The 22,230-nt window shown below is 37.4% G+C and overlaps 1 protein-coding gene across 6 annotated transcripts in view; it reads right to left on the bottom strand.

Moving 5' to 3' along the window:
- The window catches only part of SUGCT (succinyl-CoA:glutarate-CoA transferase), a 728,181-nt gene that overhangs the window by 161,265 nt on the left and 544,686 nt on the right, over nt 1-22,230 (bottom strand). For 4 of the 6 annotated variants that reach the window (XM_081286416.1, XM_081286411.1, XM_081286413.1 and 1 more), the window contains one exon: nt 20,848-20,907. The exons of the other annotated variants lie outside the window; for them this stretch is intronic. In XM_081286416.1, the coding sequence (XP_081142542.1) occupies nt 20,848-20,907 (60 nt within the window). The remainder of the gene's footprint in view (nt 1-20,847; nt 20,908-22,230) is intronic. 6 annotated transcript variants of the gene reach the window in all.

The raw sequence follows: 22,230 nt of genomic DNA on the forward strand, positions 1-22,230 counted from the left end.
AGGGAATTTTTTTTCTAATACAGATGATTATTTCATGGCAGCTAATTGTTACTTTAGATTAAAACCTCTTTTCCTGTGATTCCAATGACTTAGGAGGCAAAGGCAGGAGGACCACAAGTTTAAGACCAGCCTTGGTAATTTAGTGAGACCCTGTCTCAAAAAAATAAAAGGGCTGGGGATATAGCTCAGTGGTAAAGCACCCCTGGATTCAATCCCCAGTACCACCAAAATTTTAAAAAGCCTCTTCTTCACACATTTACTCTTTCCTATTCATGGATAAGGAACATATAAACATTAAAAAAATCAGTATGGCCTCCAAAACCCAAAACCACATGAAGTAGGAGAAACATAGGTGCAGTACCTTAGGTCTCCAAGATGGCAACCAACAATCTTTCTCTCCTATTATTCCTGCCCTATATGGTCTCCTCCTATGTGGAATTGGACTGACCTGTGTGATCAATAGAATACTGCAGAAGTAATAGTGTGACCTCTGAAAACAGGTCATAAAGAAACTGCAGCTTCTGCTTTGATCTCTTGAATGATTCAATGTGGGGAAAGCCAGTTGCCATGCCCTGTGGAAAGGCTTCCTAAAGAGAAACTGTAGCTCACCACAAATATCCAGGCCCAACTGACCAGTCTCACATTAGTGGGACACTTTAAAAGCAGATCCTGCAGCCTCAGTCAAACCTTCAGAGGACTGCAACCCAGGCCTATATATATGGCTACAAATTCAAGAGAGAACTCAATCCAAATCACCCAAATAAGTTGTTTCTGAATTTTGGACCTATGGAAGTGGTGAAATTAATAGATACTTATTTGGTTTAAAGCTGCTACATTTTGGGATAATTTTTTATGTAACAATAGATATAGCTACCAATCCCAAATGGCATTTTCAATGCCATTTTCTTTTGACTGACTCCCACTACAGAGGTTTCAAAAAGCAAGACACCAGTTTTCTTATTAGCCTTACTTTTACCTGAAAGTAGCCATGGAATCCGTTCTGACTAGTGAGGCATGAAAGGATGTCTACTGTGAAAGCTTTCTTAAAAGGAGCAGGAGGGAGTTCATACTACTAACACTCACTCCCCCCAAGTTTCTCCTTTGATCATAATGATGTTTGGGACTGAGGCACATATTAGAAATGCCATTTTATCTATGGTTCACAATTACCCCCATGAGTGAATTTCATCAGTCCCTTCACCAGATGAGAAAACTGAAGATGTTACAAAGTAAAACATTGTTTGGCTCCGCAGCTTTTTCTCATATCCTTACCCAAAATGCCTCATGTTTCTAACCCCCATATCTTCCAACACGCCAACCTCTAATCAATTATGAGATACTGATAATTGATTATTCCTCACTTTTGTCTCCTTTCCCCATGTGACTACCTTCAGCCACCTCACTCATCTCTCTGGCTCCTCTCCAGTCTGACTGCAGCTGCAGACTATGACTTGTTGAGTTTATCCTTGACAGGAACATTTTGAGTTCTGTGTGAGCCCCCATCCTTTACTCCTCACCTGATATCTCAGCAGCTTTTCTGCTGTGCCACAGCTTTCTAGCTACTAACATTTATTGATTCATTCACCTCCCTATACTGCTCATTCTGTGTCCCACTCATTCTGAATTTCTTTGTTCCATATGCTCTTTCAGTTCCAGACTTTTACAGCCAAAGTCCCCCACTTTCTTTTTTCCCTAATTCCTACATGGCCTTCATGTTGGACACCATTTCTTATCTCCAATACTAGTTCAAGTGGCCCTGCTGTGTGTTTTCTCAAAGTACCTTGTGCTGCTATTAATTCAACACTTACTGTTTCATTTCTGACTCTGTCCTAGCTTCACTATATTAATACGTTTTATCCTCTGTCTCAATGTAAGTTCAGTTCATTCATTCTTTAAAAAATGCTTGCATATGATTTAAATCAAAATTAGTCAAAGTGCAACCCTTGGAAAGTGAGAACAATTTCTAAGGAACAAAAGGGGAAACTGTATTCCATGCATTAGTTTATGTTACAGTGAGTACCATATTATCAAAGTAATAACTTGCTGGCACCCTGCATGCTTCGCATACTTATACAATTATAGATAACACTGCTATAGCTTCCCAGATACATCAAAGAACTCAGATGCATAGTTGAACCAATCTTGAACATTTATTGATTCATTCACCTCCGTAAAACACAGCAGGTACCCAGCACAGTGACCACATCTGTAATCCCAAAGACTCTGGAGGCTGAGAAGGAGGTCACAAATTCAACACCCACCTCAGCCACTTAGCAAGGCCCTAAGCAATTAGCAAGACTCTGTCTCAAATTTTTGAAAACTAACAAGGCTTAGGGATGTGGCTCAGTGGTAAAGTACCCCTGGGTTCAATCCCCTGTACCAAAAAATACATGTGAATGTATTGCACATACATTGTAGGCAATGTTTATTTTATATATATTATTTCTCATATATATAAAATAAAGTTAATTATATTAGGAAATGTATAATTGTATAGGATTTATATATATAAGACTTTACATATGTATAATTAAAACAATTGTCTAACAGGATAACGGATTTCCTTTCAATTCTATAATCATAGCAGCCTAATTCAATTCCTCAAGCACCTTCTTCTACCCTCTAAATGGCAGAGATTTAATAAAAAATGGCTTAATAATAAGCCCCATCCCACCTTCTATTCCATGGATGAGAGAACTTCTCCTCTTTGTCTCCTACATTAAGGATATGATTTTCTATAATTCTTTTCTATCATGAATACATATTCTAAGACTATATTATATTAAAATACGCCAATGTACTAGAATACTAATTTCATACATTAGTATGAATACTAGCCCTATATTAACCAACTTCCCCTTTTAGAAATTCAGCCTGTTTGAATCTCTCCTTATCAATTTTTTAATTAGCCATATTTTATTGTTTTAAGTTTTAAAACAAAACAGTTTTTATTTCATTCTGTATCTGCTACTGGATGAAGCTATTCTTTTTTGTGTAGTAGAAGTACACATGCAGAGGCCACAATTTTGGGTCTCCATCCAGTTTATTTCCTTTTGTAGTTGGTGGAAATTCCTGATTTTCAATTTGTTCAATATTGCCCTTGTTTTTTTTCCTAACAGTTTTGTCTTTTTCCATGTTTCCATTAGTGTTTCCATAGAGAGATAGGAAAGGGTATATCATAATAAATGACCAAATGTCACTGTGACCTGAAAGGCCTGCCTATCTAGAAAGGCTTTCTCCTGCCATAAGAGGTACTAAACAGCTATATTTCTTAGAAGTGTCAGACTATGCAATGGGCTGCAACAGGGAGCTCACAACCAAAGTTTCCACTGTCTCTTTCCAGGTATTAAAGTCTCCATTTCATGCAGTCACTCCTTATAGAAAATTCATTCTTTCAGGAATAAATAGCACTTGATTAATATCGACAATTTTTTTTTTTAAAAGACAGTTTCAGGTTTTTAAGCCTTTAGCTTTTTTTTTTTTTTTAAACAGGGTCTCACTAAGTTGCCAAGGGTCTCATTTCATTTAAATTGCTGAGGCTGGTCTTGAACTTGCGATCCTCCTGCTTCAGCCTCCCAAGTCACTAGGATAATAGGCATGTGCCATGCTCCCAACTTGTGTTTAAACTTCCTTCCCACATTTTGTATATTAGAACTTTAGAATGTTCGAAATATTTTCCTGGTTTTCATTGTTGTTATTGTGGTGGGAGGTGTTTGTCAATGTTTTAAGTGCCTTTGACAGGAAATGAGTTTGGGTTGTAGAAGAGATTTCTTGATATCTGTAGTATCTTTTAAGGTAGGCAAAAATGCTTTGTAAAATTTAGGGAGGACTTATGCATTGCCAACAGGATAAATTCACAATGCATACAACTTGAGGCTGTGAACCATAAAATCAGCTCTAAAGCATAGGCAATTTTGTCTCAAAGATTGGTTTTGCACATGAAGAAAAATGTAATGCAGTTAATCCCCTCATATTTATTAAGTGATAGGTGACTATAAAAGAAGTTTATGAATTGTATATCCTCTATGTGTATGTTGTACTTCAGCCACAGACATTTTATGGGTGGTTATATAATACTCTTCAGCTTTACATAGGGCCCTTAAATAGAACCACAAAACTCCTCACAGAGTTTCATTCATAAATAAAAAAGGAAAAGAAGGCTTTGAGGCAAGATTGAAATAAAGGAAATGACTCAGTGGTTCAGGGCAAATGATGGCAAGGAGATGGAATGGTATCCAAGAGAAAGAAACTGAATTGCAAAAGGCCACAGCAGGTGAGAGAAGGTGTCAAAGGCAGGGGCCTTGGGTCGCCTCTAAGAAGGAGTAAGTACAGAGCCACACTGGCATCTACATGGGTAGTGGTGACAGACACACCACTTCACAGAAGCAAATCCATTATTTAGGCATGGAGGAAAGAAATAAGAAAAGGAAAATGATCTGAGAAAGAAGATATCAGATGTGAAGTACAGAGATCCCAAATTTTCATCTGAAAAAGAACAGAATTTTTCAAAAGAAGAAACACAAATAAAACAAAACCAGTGATTTGTTATTGAAGAATAGGTTACTGATCAAAATATCAATCTAAAAGTGGAGTGTAAAAGCAAATACTAAAGTACTAGGAAAGGGAAATTAATTTACAGTGATAGAGGCAAGTTGCCAAGATCTAGGATGAAGATGGTCTTACAAAAGAAGGTAAAGGAACATTTTACCGTGATAAAGTATACTATATCTTGATTGTAGTAGTGGTTACTCAGGTATATAGATTCATCAAAACTCATAAGTTGTGCACTTGAAAAAAGGTACATTTTATTGTGTCCCAACTACAGCTCAATAAAGTTGATTTTTATGACGTTTGAGATAATTGTAGCTTTACATGCAGCTGTAAGAAATACTATAGAAATCCCATGTAACCTTTACCCAGTTTCCCCCAATGAAACACCTTACGAAGCCATAGTTCAATCTCACAATCAGAACACCCAGAGCGGCACAGGTAGGATGCACTCCATTGCCACATTTCTGTAACTACGATATTCTCTTCATTACCCCTTGACACCCATACCTACTTCTTTCTTGCTGCACCTTCTCCTTTAACTAATAATTAAAATTATTAATCTCTTTCTCATTTATATAATGTACATACGTGAGGAATCATATCCTATGTAACCTTCCAAGATTGGCTTTGTTTTCTTTCAGAATAATTCCCTGGCTCAACACACAAACTATTGCATGTTTCAACAGTTTGTTCCTTCTTATTATATTATGTAGCTTATCTTTCACCCTATTAAGAAATAGGGACTTTCCTAAAAAGTTCTTAATTGTAATGAAATGCAATTTATCTTTTTTAATGTCTTTTATTACCCACACTTGATGTCAAGTCTAAACTAGACACTGAAAACTTTCTTGGCTTCCATGATTTCTGATGAAAGAACTGCTGGCATTCCATTGATTTTCCTCTCTAGGTAAGGTGTCATTTTTCTCAAATTGTTTTCAAGATATTTTCTGTCTTCTGTTTTCAGGCATGTGTTTTGGCATGGATTTCATTAGATTTGGGTTCAGGATTTGCTCAGCTTCTAGAAGTTCTACATTAATGTCTCTTGCCAAATTTGGAGATTTTTTTAGCCATAATTTTTCTACTAGTTTTTCAACCTCACCTTTTTTTTTTTTGTCTATCTATCCTAGACTCCAATGACAGGAGTGTAATATCCCATGTGTTCCTTTTCTTCCCCCAGTAATTTTATACCTACTGTGTGCATTGTGGTAATTTTTTTCCATCTACATTCAAGTTCACTGAGTCTTTTCTCTGTAACCTCCATTGTGTCATTGAGCCTATCATTGAGTTGATTTTTTTAAATATTTTACTTTTGGGTTTTTGTTGTTAGTAATCAATTTTTATGTTCTAATATGTCTGTTTAGTTCTTTTATATGTCTTCTAGTACTTTAGAGAGATTTTCTGCATTTCCATTTCTTTCAAGCATATTACAATTGCTAATTAAAGCATTTTAATTATGGCTGCTTTAAAATATTTATCAGATAATTCTAGCAGTGTTTATCTGTTGTTATCTATTGAGCATCCTTTTTCATGGATTTTGATATATTACTGGTTCTTCACAAGTACATGATTTTGTTGAAACTTACACAATCTGAGTATTGTTACATGACTCTGGACCATATTTAAAACTTCTATTTTAGCTAATTTCACCTAACTCTGCTTCAGTAGAACCACTCTCTTATGCCAGGTGAAGTTATAGGTCTTAGCTTCCCATTTGGTTTTTGTTGAACTGGAGAAGAAGATCCCTTCATTACTGATAGGTTTGGGTGGGCTCCCCAGTAATCCTCCACTAAGACCTTCCTGAATTAAAAGGACATAAGAATATTGTTATTGTTCCTTATGTGACCTTCAGTGATACTGCAAGGAATAGTCTTATTACTGATGCATGGAAGTAAATGTCTAAGTGCATTTTCTATTGTTATAAAATACCACTGACTAGATAACCTATAAAGAAAAAAAGTTCATTTGGATCACAATTTTGGAGGCTAGAATATCCAAGGGCATCTTTTAAGGGCCTCTCTGCTGTATTATCTTATGGTAAAAGGAGAAGGGCAAGAAAACAAGTATGTAAGAGACAAAGAAGGTTTGAATTTACCTAAATAACTATGCACTCTTGCAATAAGTAGCCCACTCAGTTGATGACACCATTAATGCATTCATGATGGCACACCCCTGATGACCTAAATGCCGCTTAAATACTCCACCTCACAATATTACCACAATGTCAATTAAATTTCAATGCAAGTTTTGGAGTGGAAAAATATTTAAACCATAGTGTAAAAATCCAGGCTCCATGTGTGGTCTCTGCATGGCAGAGATGAACATCCTGACTCCCTATAAGGACTTCTCTGACATGACCCTCTCAGGGAGGTTGGAGTATCTCTTTACAGAATGGCAAAGGTGGAGGTCTAGGTTCCAAGTCCAGCCTTTGAATGATTGGGGGGTGAGGTCACAGCTTTTCAGTGGCATTGGCTAGAATACAGCAAACGCCACTGAAAAACACTTTTGCCTTCCTAGGTTTTCACATCCCTGGTTTTTTTTTGTTTTGTTTTGTTTTAGCTAAAAGGAGCTGACTTTTCTCAGGGCTTCTGTTTCTGTGGCCTATTAGTGTTTCTGCCATCTTCTGCAGCTCCAAGTCTGGGATATATGAGTCAAAAAAAATAAGGAACTCATCATTGTGTCACTTTTTAGATCATAAGATCCATAACCCATCTCCTTTTTTCTCTTTGCAGAATCTACATGTTTGTTTTATTTATATTATATGGGGGGTTTAGTTTTACTTAACAAAAGAAATGGGAGAAAATGCATTTATTCTATCTTCTTGGAAGCAGAAATATCCAAAGTTGTTTGTTTTAAAAAGTAAATTCTGTGTTACAGAAAATAAATCAATACAATGATCCACAAGCTAAAAATATCTTGGCAAATATTTTAATTACATATAATAAATTAACACGATACAGGTAAACAATAAAGGGTCATCTACAAAGGAATGAAATAAAACAAATGCCAGTAAACTATAAAAATCCACAGAGTTGTCATAAAACAGCAAAAAGAAGTACTCTAAACTTAGACAAATTGTAGTTCACAGGTTAAAAACAACACAAAACATTCTAACATGTGGAAAGTCTCAGTTAGCATTCCAGGTACCCATAGGTGCTACTGTAAAACAATTTAAGATGTAGCTTACTGTGGTTTGAATATGTCCCCTAAAGTTCATGTGCTGGAAACTTAATGCCCCATGCAACAGGGTTGAGAGGTGACAAGGTCACTGCCCTCATGAATAGATTAATGGCATTATCACACAAGTGGGTTAATTATCAAAAGAGAAGGCTGGTTCCCTCCTTCTCCCCCCACCCCTCTTTTGCCCTTCTAATTTCTGCCATGGATTTCGGCAAGAAAGACCTCACAAAATACAAGCCCCTTGACCTTGGACTTCCCCATGTCTTGAACAGTAAGAAGTAAATGTATTTTCTTTATAAATTTCCTAGCATTTGGTATTCTGTTATAGCAACACAAATGGACTAGGACATACTATTTATATCATAACATATGAAAATTAACTCAAGAATAAAAAAGTTACAGCCATAAGATTAGGGATGAGCATTGAGACTGAGATTAAACAATTATTCTATTATTATATGGTGTCATGGTTTGGACGTGAGGTGTCCTCCAAAAGCTTACATGTGAGACAATACAAGAAGGTTTACAGAATAAATGATTGGGTTATGAAAGTCTTAATGCAATCAGTGAATTAATCACCTAATGGAATTAACTGAATGGTAACTGAAGGTAGGTAGGGTGTGGCTGGAGGTCATTAGGATATAACTTTGTGTGTGTGTGTGTGTGTGTGTGCATGTGTGTGTGTGTATGGGTGTGTGTGTGTATGGGTGTTGTATCTGGTGAGTGGAATCTCTCTGATTCCTGATTAACAGGAGAGCTGCTTCCCTCCACCATACTTTTCTGCCATGATGTCCTGCCTCACCTCAAGCCCTGAGGAATGGAGCTAGATGTCCATGGGCTGAAACCTCTGAAACTATGAGCCCCTAAATAAATTTTACCTCCTCTAAAATTTTTCTTGTTGGATCTTTTTGTCACAGTAGCAAAAAAAACTGACTGAAACATATAGTGTCCCAATTTTATAGATATCAAGATTTTTGATATTTTAAATATAATATTTTTCCAATTTGTTTTCTGGTTACCTCCACACTTGTTTTTCCTGTATTTGGTGAGGGCTCTCAGTGCCTTCACCTGCTTTTCATTGTCCCTATCAGTACTTCTTTTTCTAGTTTAGAGGCCAGGATCCATCAATTTAACATTCTCCTGGGAGTATTCTATCTACTCCTTTCCTTCTGTTATATCTGCCCAGTAAATTGATGACTTCGGGTCAACCTAATTATCTGATATATCCTATCTACACCAATGTGGCTAAACAGTGTTGGAAGAATCACAACCACGTAGAACATATATTCATGACATCTAAAGCCACCTGGACCCTCAGCACTAAACAGAAATCATTCGTGGTCTCCTTGGTTAGCATTCCTTTCTCTATTACCCACTGTAGCTTGTTCACATGTTAATTATTTTCCAACTACCCATCTTATATCCTCCCTCATTCTTCAAAAAATGTCTTTGCTTACCACTTCTTAAGAAAAAGGGAAAAAATAAAGCTTAAAATCTCTCGATATATAAAAAATACTTAATCTATGCCTACACCAATCTTCCCTCCTGTCTGCCTGCCACAAGAGGCATTTCTCCTCCCATCCAAGTCTCTTTTCCTCTAAGAGGGGTATGAATCCTTGTTCCTTTACCCTACAGAGAAGTCTATTCTCTCTGCTTCCAGTTTTCTTGTAATTTCTTCTCTACATAGCAGTCAGAGTTTCTTTTATAAAAACACAAAATCTGAGTATATTGCTTAAAAATTTTCTATTGGTTTCCCACTGCACTTAGGAAGAATCCAAAGTCCTTGTCTTGGCCTACAATCCTATACACAAATCCACCTCTACTTACTTGTGTGAACCATCTTGTTCTCTAGCCATGATAAACTTCCTCCTATTCCAGGAATGCCAAATTTGTATTAAAGTCGTTGAACTTCTTGTTACTTCTTCCTCCTATTCCAGGAATGCCAAATTTGTATTAAAGTCGTTGAACTTCTTGTTACTTTACATAGACAGTTCCTTTCAGATGTCAGCTTCTAAAAAGGTTTCTTTGCCAGTACAATCCAAGGTAGCAACCTTTCCACAGATTATTTTTTTCCTTCCATCCCTGTTTCCTTCCTTCCTTTTTCTCTACTTTCCTCTTTTCCTTCCTCCTCTTTTATTCTCTCTCTTCCTCCCTTCTTTGCTTTCTTCCTATTTCCTACAGTTATATATTTATTAGCACAATGCACAGTATTAAAATAGATTGAGTTAAAACTCCAGAAATTTCACATAAATTTCTCTCACCTTGCAAAACTCCTGCAATTTGGAAGGAAGTGACCCACCTGTAGCTTCAGTCTTAAGTCTCATTTGGTCTAAGCCTAATCAAAGTGCACCCCCTGACCCTCATAATCATTAGTGATCTATGAACAGGCACATAAGCGAGGTTCAAACCTTACAGGACCTAGTGATCCACAGGCCTTAGCTATGGTTCAGGGATAAGCAATTTCCTAAGTAGACCCAGTCATACTAAAGTAGAGACTCTTCCTCTCTCCTGGAGGTGATTGAAGAAGCACACAGCCATAATTGCTGCTAGCAGTAGTTTTGTGACCTTGAAGTAAACCATCTGAGCACAAAAACAAACATATGGAGAACAGATAATCAAAGTCAAAGCCTTGATTCACCACACCCAGAGCCCACATGACGCAGAACTTTTCAGTTACATAAGTCAATAAATCAGTAGTTTTCATCCCTGGCTGCCTATTCAATTCTTCTGGGAAGCTTACTGATACCTGGGACTCATCTCCAGAGATTCTTACTTGAAGTGCTTTGGGTTGGGCCCCTCACATTCATATTATTTGAAAGTTCCCCAGGTGATTTTAGCAAGTCTTCAGTTCAGAGACACTACAATAAATCTTCTTTATTGTTGATGACAATTTGAGTTAGATTTTCACTTATTTGCTTTTGAAAACATTGTAACTCCATATTTCTAAATCAACATGCATAAAAATCACATGGATATTGTCTAAAAATACAGATTCTGATTTGTAGTTCTATGTCATTATATTAGTTTGCTGAAGCTTCTATTTAAAAATGTCATAAACCAGGTGGCTTAAACAACAGAAATTTACAATAAACAACAGATTTGGAAATAATAAATCCAAAATCAAGGTTTAGGTAGGACTGGGTCTCTCTGAGGTCTTTGAGGGAAAGACGTGTTTGGGGCATCTCTGTTACTCTTGTAGATGGTCATCTTACCTCTATGCATGTCTATGTCCAAATTTCCCTTTCTACTTCACATGTTTCCTGTGCTTGGAACTGGGTGGAATGGAAGCCCTCCCTATTCCAAGATGAACTTCAGTGAGACTACCTGAGGTATAATCTGCTGGCAGACAGAATACCAGGTCATGGCTTTTGGATTGATTCAATAATACAGAGAACAGACAACCAGAGAGGACCTCTGAGAGACACTTAGAGTGAGGGAAATAAACCTTTAAGTAATTGTATGCACACACACACACACACACACACACACACACACACACACACACCTTGATACACATAATGAGAAAAGATAAAGAGACAGATATACAGGCATGTGAACTGACCACAGAAAGAGAATTATAGCAAAATATCTGATAACTTTGTCTGGATGGATTTAAAATTAGATAATACTTTTATATAACTTTCTTTTTTCTCCAAATTTTCCTATTTTTTGAAATATGTAGACATTACACTAATAAGCAAGAAAAAATTAAGTTGGTTGTTTTAAAGAACTTTAAATTAAAAATTAAACAAAAGCAATAACACTCATCAGTTTTTTATCTTCAGGAAGGAGAACAGTAATTCTTTACAGAAGTATAAAGATACACTAATATATTAATGTGTTTTCATTAATTGGACATTAAAAATTTTACTAACAGCATTTAAAGTTTTAAAATTTTCTACATATAGAAACCAAGATTACTGCTATAATAGTCACTATCCCTTTGAATTCTGAGTTATAGAAGGAATGCCAGAAGTTGTGTCAGTTATTCAATCAGCACATATTTATTGGTATACACTCCATATGAAGCTCTGCTTCTGGCCCTGAAAATATTACAAGAAACCAAAAAAAGAAGACTTGCACTTTAGGAGCTTAAATACTAGGGTAGGAATTCAATTAATCAATAAAACAAGGTAATATAAAAAAATAAAAAACATTGGGATTATTTCAAGTCCCAATTAAGGCTAAAAGGAAGATAAAACAGAGTGTGGTGGGACTAAAGTGAGGCTCTCTAATTTGTATGGTCTTTCAGATTTCTTGAGGAGGCAATAATTTAAACGATCTGAGTAAGGAGGAGAAAGCCACACAACTCTCTGGAGTTAAAAAAAAGAAAAATCATTCTAGGCTGAAGATATAGCTAGTGCAAAATTTCTGTGAAGGAAATGAGCTTGGCAGGTCTAGGGTACAGAAAAATACTCATGAGGCTACAACATAGTGATGGAGGAAGGAGAGTTTTGAGGTTAGAGAATTAGGCAATGGCTGAGCACACACTGCCTAAAAGTTGTGATAACAACAAGCTATTTAACAGTTTTAAGCAAATAAATTACCTTACTTTGGGAACTTCATCTTTACAGTCATGTTTCTGTGTGGTGAGCAGAGCCATAGGAGGTAAACAGAGGATATAGAGAGACCATTCAGGAGGATCTTGGAGTAGACCAATCCACGGTCTACTCCAAGCTAGATTTTAGCAATGGAGGTGGTAAAAAAGCAAAAGCAAAGCACCCTTCCTCTGACCAACAAAATGGGAACAGGAGTATAATTTGGAGGCTGAGCAACAGGTCATGTCAATGGGCTGAATGACAGACACTGGAAAAGAAAACTGAAGGCTATTCCTTAGGTTTTACCTTGAGAATTTAGACCTTTGTTGAGACCATCTGCTTAAAAGAGAAAATCTTGCTTTGGAATGAAGAGGAGATATTTTTGGGAAAATGGCTCTGTTTCATTCTGTTAGTTTTGATATACCTATTAGAAATCAAATGGAGACTTTAAAAAAAAGAAAGAAAAAAAAAAAACACAAACTGGATGAGATCTCCAAGGGAAAGAGTGTGGTTGAAGCACTGATAGGCAAACCACAAAAGAGAAAAAGAAGCCAGCAAAGGAGACTGGTAAGCAGGAAATCCATGAGGTCACTGTATTGAAGAAAATCAGAAAAGACACTGTTTATAAACAAAGACTTGACCACAGATGTTGCTGAGAGGTTGGGTATAGAAAAGGCTGGACACTCTACTGACATGGCATACACCACTGATGATCTGGATAAAAGCTGTTTTAGTGGAGTTGAATGGGGGTCAATTCCCAATTTCAGTAGATTGAGAAAAAAATGAGAAGTGAAAAATGAGGACAGTGAAGATAGATAATATTCTCAAGGAATTTTTTTTTCTGTGAAAAAGTGCCAAGAGATGAGAGGGCCCTTGAAAGGTGGTACATCATCAAGGGGATTTTGCTTTTGTATGTGTGTGTTTGCCACAGGGGATTATGAGGTAGAGAGGAGAAAATTGATGACTCAAGAGAGAAAGGGGATGATGGTAAGAATCAAACCTTTCAGAAGGTACAGGAGATTGAATAAGTAAAAGGTGATGGAAAGGGAATCAGCTTCCACTGTAACAAAGTGAGTGGTGGAAACTGAAAGCAGTTCCGGTCAGTATTTCTTTCTTTCACTAATAATGGTCAGCTGCATAGTACACATGTGAAATAAGTAAGTGGTTGGTTTTAACCAGATTTGGAGTTTGATAGTTAAGCACAACTAAAGGAGAGATGAGTGGGGAACAGGGGATTCCAAGAAGGTGACAATGCTGAACAACAAATCCAGGCAGGTAGGCAGGGAAGTGAGGGCTCAGGAGAATGATGAATAATTGAAGAGGTACGGTGAAAGATGAAGGCAGAGTTCTTAGAAAGGCATATATGGAGTACGTGAGGTATAAATAGAGGAAGAAATGGTCAAAGACTGGGTTTTTGTTTTTGTTTTTGTTTATCAAATTGACTTTTCTAAAATGGTATAATTATCAAGCAATTACAACATCTAAGACAGCACTGCCTGAAGGAATTGCCAACATGTGGTAGTGGAGAAGATCCTCAAAGCCAAGAGGTTAGAGGACTGTGGAGCCTGGGTATTGTTTGAATTATCTGCTTGGATGTGGAAATTGCTAAGAATGAAAGGAGAAGAGTCAAGAGTGAGATAATGACTCAAATACTGACATCTTCAATAAATAAGAGAGGCCAGGAGGCCAACAGATGGTAACAGGGACAGCTAAGTGTAGTAAAGTCTGATCTGATACACATAAAAGACAGAAGAAGGAAAGACAATATGAAAACAGAAAATAGAAAAAAACTGATGCCTATCTGACTGGCCTTCCAGCCCTGAGATACATAGGGTAGAAAGCAACCACAGCTATCATTTGACAGGGCTGTAGGAGAGGTATCATTGTCAAGGGAGAGACAGGTTGTACTTAGTGCAATAAAATAAAAGCGAACTTTCCTAGAAAACACTGAGCCTGAAAGGAAGTTAAGTGATGGGAGATCTTGTTGGGAAGTCTATAGAGTGAGGGATTGGAAGATAGAGCATGGGCTATGATCAAGTGGATTACAAACCAGAAGTAGTTGTGGAAGTTGGGGATCTCTGAAAGTAAATGGTCAGACTGCTCTTCAGTTTGTGCACTCAGTGACAGCAAACTCAGGGAGTGTTGCTGCATTTAAAGACTGGAGGAGGTGGTCCTATCTCTGAGAAAGGGGCTGACTCCCAGAGCACTATCCAGAGTCATGCTTCTTGTGTATATCATATTACCCTTGTTAACGCCATCCAGAGAGATAGCCAGCTCTCCACAGAAAGTTCATACTCCCCTTTCTTATGCAGAATGATGAACAACTGCCTAGTCATGGGCCATATTTCCCAGTCACTGCCCCATCTCATGAAATTAGACAGAGGCATGTGACTAATTTCTAACCAACAAAATGGGAACAGGAGTGAGGAATGCCACTTTAGGCCTCGTACGTGAAACTTATTCTGCTTTCTTACTCTTTGCATTAGCTGGATGCCAAGGTCAGGGGTGTGGGTCTCACATCAAATTAGGAAAGCCTCTCTCAACCCAAATGACTATACAGAATAATTCTCCTAGTTAGGAGGCTCTATGAAAGAAAAAAGTAAACATATAGAACAAACCACTAAAATCTGGGGGTTGATTTCTTACAGCAGCTAATGTTCAAATAATATTACCTATAGTATGTATCTTGTCACTGGAGATAGACTTCATAAAAAATAGAAAGAACTACTAAAATGTAGTGGCCCCACCCACCAACCAGTACCCAGTACTACCTCCCTAGTTTATATAAGGAGAAGACCAACCGGAAGAGAAGTGAGCTGTCTGCTCCTTGAGAAGCACAGCTATGTCTAAAGAGAAAGTGAGGGTGTCCCTTTCCCAAAGCCAAGTGATTTAGAAGCTCTCACTGGTAGAAACTATGATTGTATACAAGAAGGGTAGACTGGCTTCTTGATTCTGCTACTTTCTTTTCCTCCCTTTTAGGGAGGGCCCACCGTGGTAACTAGCCTCCAATATGGCACCCCAAAATTCACTTCCTGGTGTTAATATCTTTGATATTAACATTTACATTGAATTAGGTCAGTTCTGTATGACTAACAGAGTAGTACATAAGCCACAATATATGTCTTCTGAGTTGAGGTCATAAAAGGTGCATAGCTTTTGACTTGGTCTCTTGTACCATTCTTCCTGGGAGAAAGCCAACAGCATGTCAGGGTGACACTCAAGCAGGCCTATTCAGAGGCCTCAGTTCCTTCTGTCTATAGTCTATAGCTGTGTCAGCAACGTCAGTGAGCTACCTGAGAAGTAGATCCCGCAACCCCAGTAAAGTCTTCAAATGACTAAACCCCAGAAGACATCTAATTGGAACATCATAAGAAATCCTGAGATAAAAAATTCTCCAAAATTCCTGGCCCAGAGAAATCATGAGATAAAAAAACAATTGTTGGGCTAAACCCCATATTTAGGGATGATTTCTTCTATTATATTATAAAATCAGAGAAAACCTGCCTTATTTGTTCTCTGAAGTTTGGGTGTATTTATAAATAGAGCCAAGTGTACTCCTGAACTAGAAACTTCCAGAAGTGAGAGCCTCACTGGAGCAGCCCTTATCAAAAAGTCTTGTAGAGATAAATACAGTAGCATGTCTAGGAATAAAATGAGCCAAACTCCATAACACCCCTTTCCCAGGGCCCTTAAAAGGCATAGGTGAAACGTGTTGTAACTTTCTAATGTAATGAAGTATGGAGGTTAAATGCCCAGTGAAAGACATAGGGTGATACAAGAAGCTTCCAGGACAAGCACTGAGCTACCTTATTCAGTGAGGGGTATGAAATATCATGGCTGAAAGTAACAAAGGGAGAGTAAACAGACTATATGAGAGTATTTACAAAAATGCAGGCTAAAATAATTTTAAACCTACCTTAAGAAAATTCTTCATTTTATTAAAACACATTAACCTAAAGGGAATCCCTAACATCAGACATTACTATTCTAAATTAGAGTTACCTGAAGCCTCTTCCCACACTGGCATGCAACCAGAGTAACAGAAGAAAATTCCTGCCTCAGCTCTTCTTCCTCCCTGACCCCAATAGATAAGGACCTAAGTCTATGGGAGAATGGGGGAAAAGTAAATCAGGGTATAACTACCCACCTACTCTAGAGAAAAATTCTAGGCTATGATGAAATAAATAAAGGCTTTAAATTGAGGATGGGATTAGACTAATAATAGATGTGATATTAAAATACTTGGAAATCTATAAGTCATCCAATATAATGGGAAAGGGAAGAGGGTTCAATTTCACAGAATTGGAAACTGTAAATGAAAAAAAAAATAAGACCATTTCATGTTTCTATCTCAATGAGTTAAGACTCCGCAATATAGAGGTCATTCTTCAAATCTCCATGCCGACTTATTAAGAGGTTAGTAACAGAAATGCCATGTACACAGACTACCTACAAGTCATAGAAATGACTGGTTTAACTGAAGCCCCGAAGCAGCAATGTATTTGACTATCATTTGAGGTTTTAGGGGTTTTATTAGTATTGATGTTATATAATAGATTGCTGTATTTAGTGTTAGTAGATCAAGGTTCTTATCTCAACTCTACCACTGAAAAGTTACAAGTGCTTTAGCTAGTCATTTATCTTCATTGACCTTGGGTCTCCATTCAAAAAATGGGAATTTAAAAATTTGCATTGTGGGCTGGGATTGTGGCTCAGTGGTAGAGCGCTCACCTCGCACATGTGAGATCTTGGGTTCGATCCTCAGCACCACATAAAAATAAATAAGTAAAATAAAGGAATTGTGTCCACCTGCAACTAAAAATTTTTTAAAAAATTGCTTTGTGACATTCCTAATCAAAAGTAATAGGGCCCAGTACTTGATACATGTTCCTGAAAGATATTTCAAGCAGAATGTGATAACTGGGAGTCTGTGAGTTTACAAATATGGTAGGCTACTTTTGTTCTAACTTTATTGTTAATGTCAAATGCAGCCCAGACATGGTACTGACATGCTGTTAGCATGGACAAATTATTTTGGGGTTGATAACAGCAAAGGAAATTACTCTTTCCTTACTTGCCAAAGGGAAATAAAAAATATAATATGTACATATATAGATTCACAAAATCTTTAACAGTTATGTACATATAACTGCTTTCATGGAAATTTGATTTATAGCTTTAAAGAAAAAAAAAGAGCTTTAAAACCATGTAACCCCTAATGTATTCTTTCCCTGAAGCTATAAACACACCTCTACTTATTCTGTCCAACAAAAATATACCACAGCAGGTGGAGTATAAAAAAAAAAGTAATAGTTTCAATCTTTTCATTCATTGCAGTCTATTCCCTCAACAAGAGCTTCAAACTGCAGGTGCATGAAGCATACTTGTGCTATGACAAGAGCAGTGTGTCTCTGTAACTGGGGCTTCACCTAATGATGTGTGAACTAAATGTTAACTGCAGCAAAATGACTCCAAGCCAAGAAAGCCCCAGTTGAGGGTCTCGCCTGGAAGAGGGGCTAATCCACAGGAACACACCAAAGAGTAGGGTTGATCTTTGGTCCTTGGGAGGACATCATTCTTTCCTTCCCTTCAAATTCTAATGTTTCGAGAACAGTGTAAATTAAATTGAAATTTTCAGTTTGCAGACATTCCTCATTTTAGGGTCTAAATTTGACTTCAGTCTGGAAACTAGCATCTAAATGAGTTTGAGAGAGGAGTAGGTTTTAAGAAAGGTCAAGGCAGTCAGAGTAAAACACCAACCAATTACTGCAGGGAAGCAGTTTCACATCTGGAATTTGTTACATGTGAAACAGAAGGAAGAGTTTTCTTGGGACAGTTGGTTTAATTACATTTTTAAAACAAGAAAGACTAACCTAGGAATGCCAGCTAATCTCAAATGCAAATGGGCTACCTCTAACTAGTGAACATATTTGCTTCCTATTTCTAACCAGGACCATTAATACTGTATCCATGAGCAGTTTCTTTCTGCTGTTGACTGACAAAGGCAAACTCTGGAATGTCCCTTTGAGGTGTACATTCTGCCTGAGTTTCTGTGTGTTAGGCTCAAATCTAGAAATGCCAAATGTTTTCTCTGATATTAAGAAGGCTGATTCATAATGGGATTGGGACCGGGGCATGGGAGGAATAAATGAATTCTAGATAGGGCAAAGGGGTGGGAGGGGAAGGGAGGGGGCATGGGAATAGGAAAGACAGTGGAATGAGATGGAAATCATTACCCTAAGTACATGTGGAAGACACAAATGGTGTGACTCTACTTTGTATACAACCAGAGATATGGAAAATTGTGCTCTATATGTATAATATGAATTATAATGCATTCTGCTGTCATATATAACAAGTTAGAATTAGAAATTTATAGACAAATAAAAAGATGCTTTGAGAATAAGCATACTTCTGGCATAAGACTGACCTAGATTTAATTTACTAGCTGTGTGACTTTGGGAACATTACTTAATCTTTCTTTATCTTTTCCTTATCTAGGAAATGGGAATGATTCTTAGGTTAAAGAGATCTGTGTTTTGATTATTACATTAAATTGTATAACATAGGTAAAATACCAAACAATTATGAAACAATCTGCTACATAAGTTATTTAACAAATGTTAACTCTCTTGTCCCTCCTGTTCTTTTCCCCCCCTATTATTTGGGAAAATTTACTTTTCCAAAAGTAATATATTTTTTGGCAAATATAAGGAGACAGGAAGCTGTTTGTAGCTACAATTTAAAACATCAGTAGTATAGACAGGAGAATACAAGAAATTAAGCATATACATGGGTTTGAAAGTATTCTCCAATGCATATCTCAAAAAAGTCAGTTAGGAGTTAAATGCAGTTCATGAAATGTAACTCCTGACATATTTTTATGAATGTAGCAAGCTGAACCCTTATGATTTACTGTCCTTCCCCCACCCTCACCAAAAATAGTAGCAGCATATTTTGATCATCTTCTTCCTTCACAATCTGGACAATCACAGGTCCCGGGGTTGCAGGATATCCTGTACTGAAATGTGTCATCACCTTTGTAACAGATGCCTTTCCAACATCTGAGGTCAGTGGTGGACAAGTATGCAAGCTAATATTCTGCCCAGAGTATAGAAGAGAATTCTGTTTTGCAATGAAAAAGTTTTGTGTCCAGCTAAGAATGACGCTGAAAGCAACATTTTACTCACAAGAAGCAGGTTATGACCTTTCATATGAAATCCAACCAAAACATTTCTGTCACATTAACACCAGTGAATAGAAAAGAGAGGGGAGAAGATATATTTGCAAAGGCACCGTGGCACTGGTTGTTGTAATTGTTTTTCTCTGAGGTTTTTTTAATGTTTATAATGTATTTCATATAGATCTTATAGTGATAGTGAATGTCCTTTAACTTAATTATATATTTTCTACATTTTAGCCCAGGTGTAGGAGTGAATCTGCAAGGATGAGAGGACAAAGCGGACCAGTGCTAACCAAGGAGATCAGAGTGACATCTAAAGAGGATTTCAAAAACAAGAGATGCTCAGATCCAAAAAGGTAGAACAATACAATTACTAAAAGAAAAGAGAGTTGTTTGTCCACTTTTTGAAACTCTCTAGGGACGGTTTTCAGGCACTTAGTTTTCGGTCTTTGTGTGCTTGTAGCACATAGGGCAGGATGAGATAGAATCGATATTTAAATAACATGCAAGACAGGGGAACCGCTTGGTGTGGTTGAGCATTTGCTCTCCTTACACTCTGATCTGTTTATAAACATTCCAGCTATGTGAATAATAAAATGCCAAGCACAGGCCTTTCTCATCCCTCCATGATCTGTCTGGTACCACAGGGGCTTAGGAGGAGGTGTTGAGTTTTTGTGTGTTAAAGCTTGTCAAGGGCACATCAAAATGTAATAACGAAATCAACTACTAGACAGATTGGATGGCAGATTTTGGCAGCTAACAGGGAGCTTTCTCATTATAGGATGTGCAAGCTTGTGGGCTGTACTGCAATTAGAAACGAATTTTTTTTTTTCTGCTTGAGTTCTTCGTACACTTTTCATTCTTACAAATGACAACAGCAAAAGACCATTTCTCGCTCCCTAATGTGCACTATCCATAGACCTGTTGTTAAAGTAACTAGCATTTTAATTAAACATCAAATTTTTAAACATTGGATCAATGTGATCCAGTGCTTGTGAGATATTGATACCTCATGAAAAAGTAAGTGATAAAGTCCTTAAAATTAATTCTCTTGACTTTTGTGTATGCAAAATATCTTTCTGGTATCCCTTTTTTTGTTGTTTTTGTTGTGGTTTTAACCATATGTCTCCAGTAAGAAAGCAAGATCTTTGTTTTTTAACAGCTGATATGTACTTGCTACTGTGTCACACAGGAGTCCACAATACTGTTAGCAACAAGGAAATCATTTCCACAGAAACTAATTTTAGCAACCAGGAAAGTAAAAACAACACTAATTTTCTGCTACTTAATAGACAAATTTCATGTGAAACAACCCAGGGAACCTGTCAAACTCATTATTAGGGGCTAACTGCAAGACACCAAAAAGGATAAATGGTTTTCTCAGCGATCCACACCTACCTGGCCAGAATCAGGTCTCCATGCAGATGACAGGCAACTCCCAAGCAACCATAAACAATCCTGGAAGTGGATGGAGGGGGAGAGGACAAGGAGGGAAAATGAGATGGGACCATTGAATTCAACTCTTTAAATATACCCAGGGAATGATTGTTCAAGAGCAAGCTACCATCCTAAGCCATTGTTCCCATTGGAAAGGTGAATGTACCCAAATTGTCATAGAGTGGAGATAATGGATGATAAAGTCACAGTGTAGTTTATAAAATTTAAAAGATCAGGGGTTTTTATTTGGGGAAAAAAATAAGCAGCTCAGGAATTGGCTCAAATCATCAAGAGAAAAGAGGAACTAAAGAGAGAAACTAGCTTTTAATTTTATTAGGAGAAAGTTTTGTTTTTTAATCAATAGCCATTTTTAAATGCAGTTACTATGTGTCAGGCACTATACCAGACTTTAGGGGTACAGAAATAAATTAGAAACCTCCTTTGCCCATCCATGATCAAGAAAACTATGGAAATAGCAGCATTAAGAACATCCCATGCTTGGTGTCCAACAGAGGCACAGAGGTGGAATTATCAAGTCTCTTTTCATGGAGGAGAAGAACCTGGAGCTGAGTCTTGAAAGTGGAACAGGTATTTCAGCATAAAGTGGGAGGCCAGGGCAAATAAGGTAGGGAGAATGCCACCAGGCAAAGCACAGAGGTTTGGAACACTGTGGGGGTGAGCCTGGAGGTTTAGGCAGACATGAGATTTTTTTTTTTCCTTTGCATCCTGGGAATTGAACTCAGAGGCACTCAACCACTGAGCCACATCCCTAGTTCTATTTGGTATTTTATGTAGAGACAGGGTCTCACTGAATTACTAAGCAACTTTCTTTTTCTGAGGCTGGCTTTGAACTCTCAATCCTCCTGCCTCAGCCTACTGAGCCACTGGAATTACAGGTGTGCGCTATTCTACCCGGCTCAGACATGAGATTTTGAAGATCAAATTTTCCACAATAAGGGGCTTCTATGGGAAAGGCATTGAAAAGGTATAAGACAGGGTTACCCAATCTACGCCTGTTATGAAGATATTGAGGCAGCCATTATCAAACAGATTGGAGAGAGCAAGTATTATTAACACAATTTTTTTCTTTCAAAAGAACATCTGGCAGAAGCTACCAATGCAACACTCCCAACTTCTTGTTAAAATATCCATGAAGACACAGAGAAAGTAAAATACACATAAAGCCAATATCAACAGATGATGTCCAAATTTAGGAAAATGGGCAATAATTATAAGATAATTGGAGTTGGACCAGCCCTCTCACATCTCTCTATTCTTCTATTCATGGCAACAGACCAAAACCAAGAAAGCCTTGAGTAGTAATTACTCAAGAGGCGGTGGAAT

This window comes from Spermophilus citellus (genome assembly GCF_964194105.1).
Source record: "Spermophilus citellus genome assembly, chromosome: 3".
NCBI classification, from domain to species: domain Eukaryota; kingdom Metazoa; phylum Chordata; class Mammalia; order Rodentia; family Sciuridae; genus Spermophilus; species Spermophilus citellus.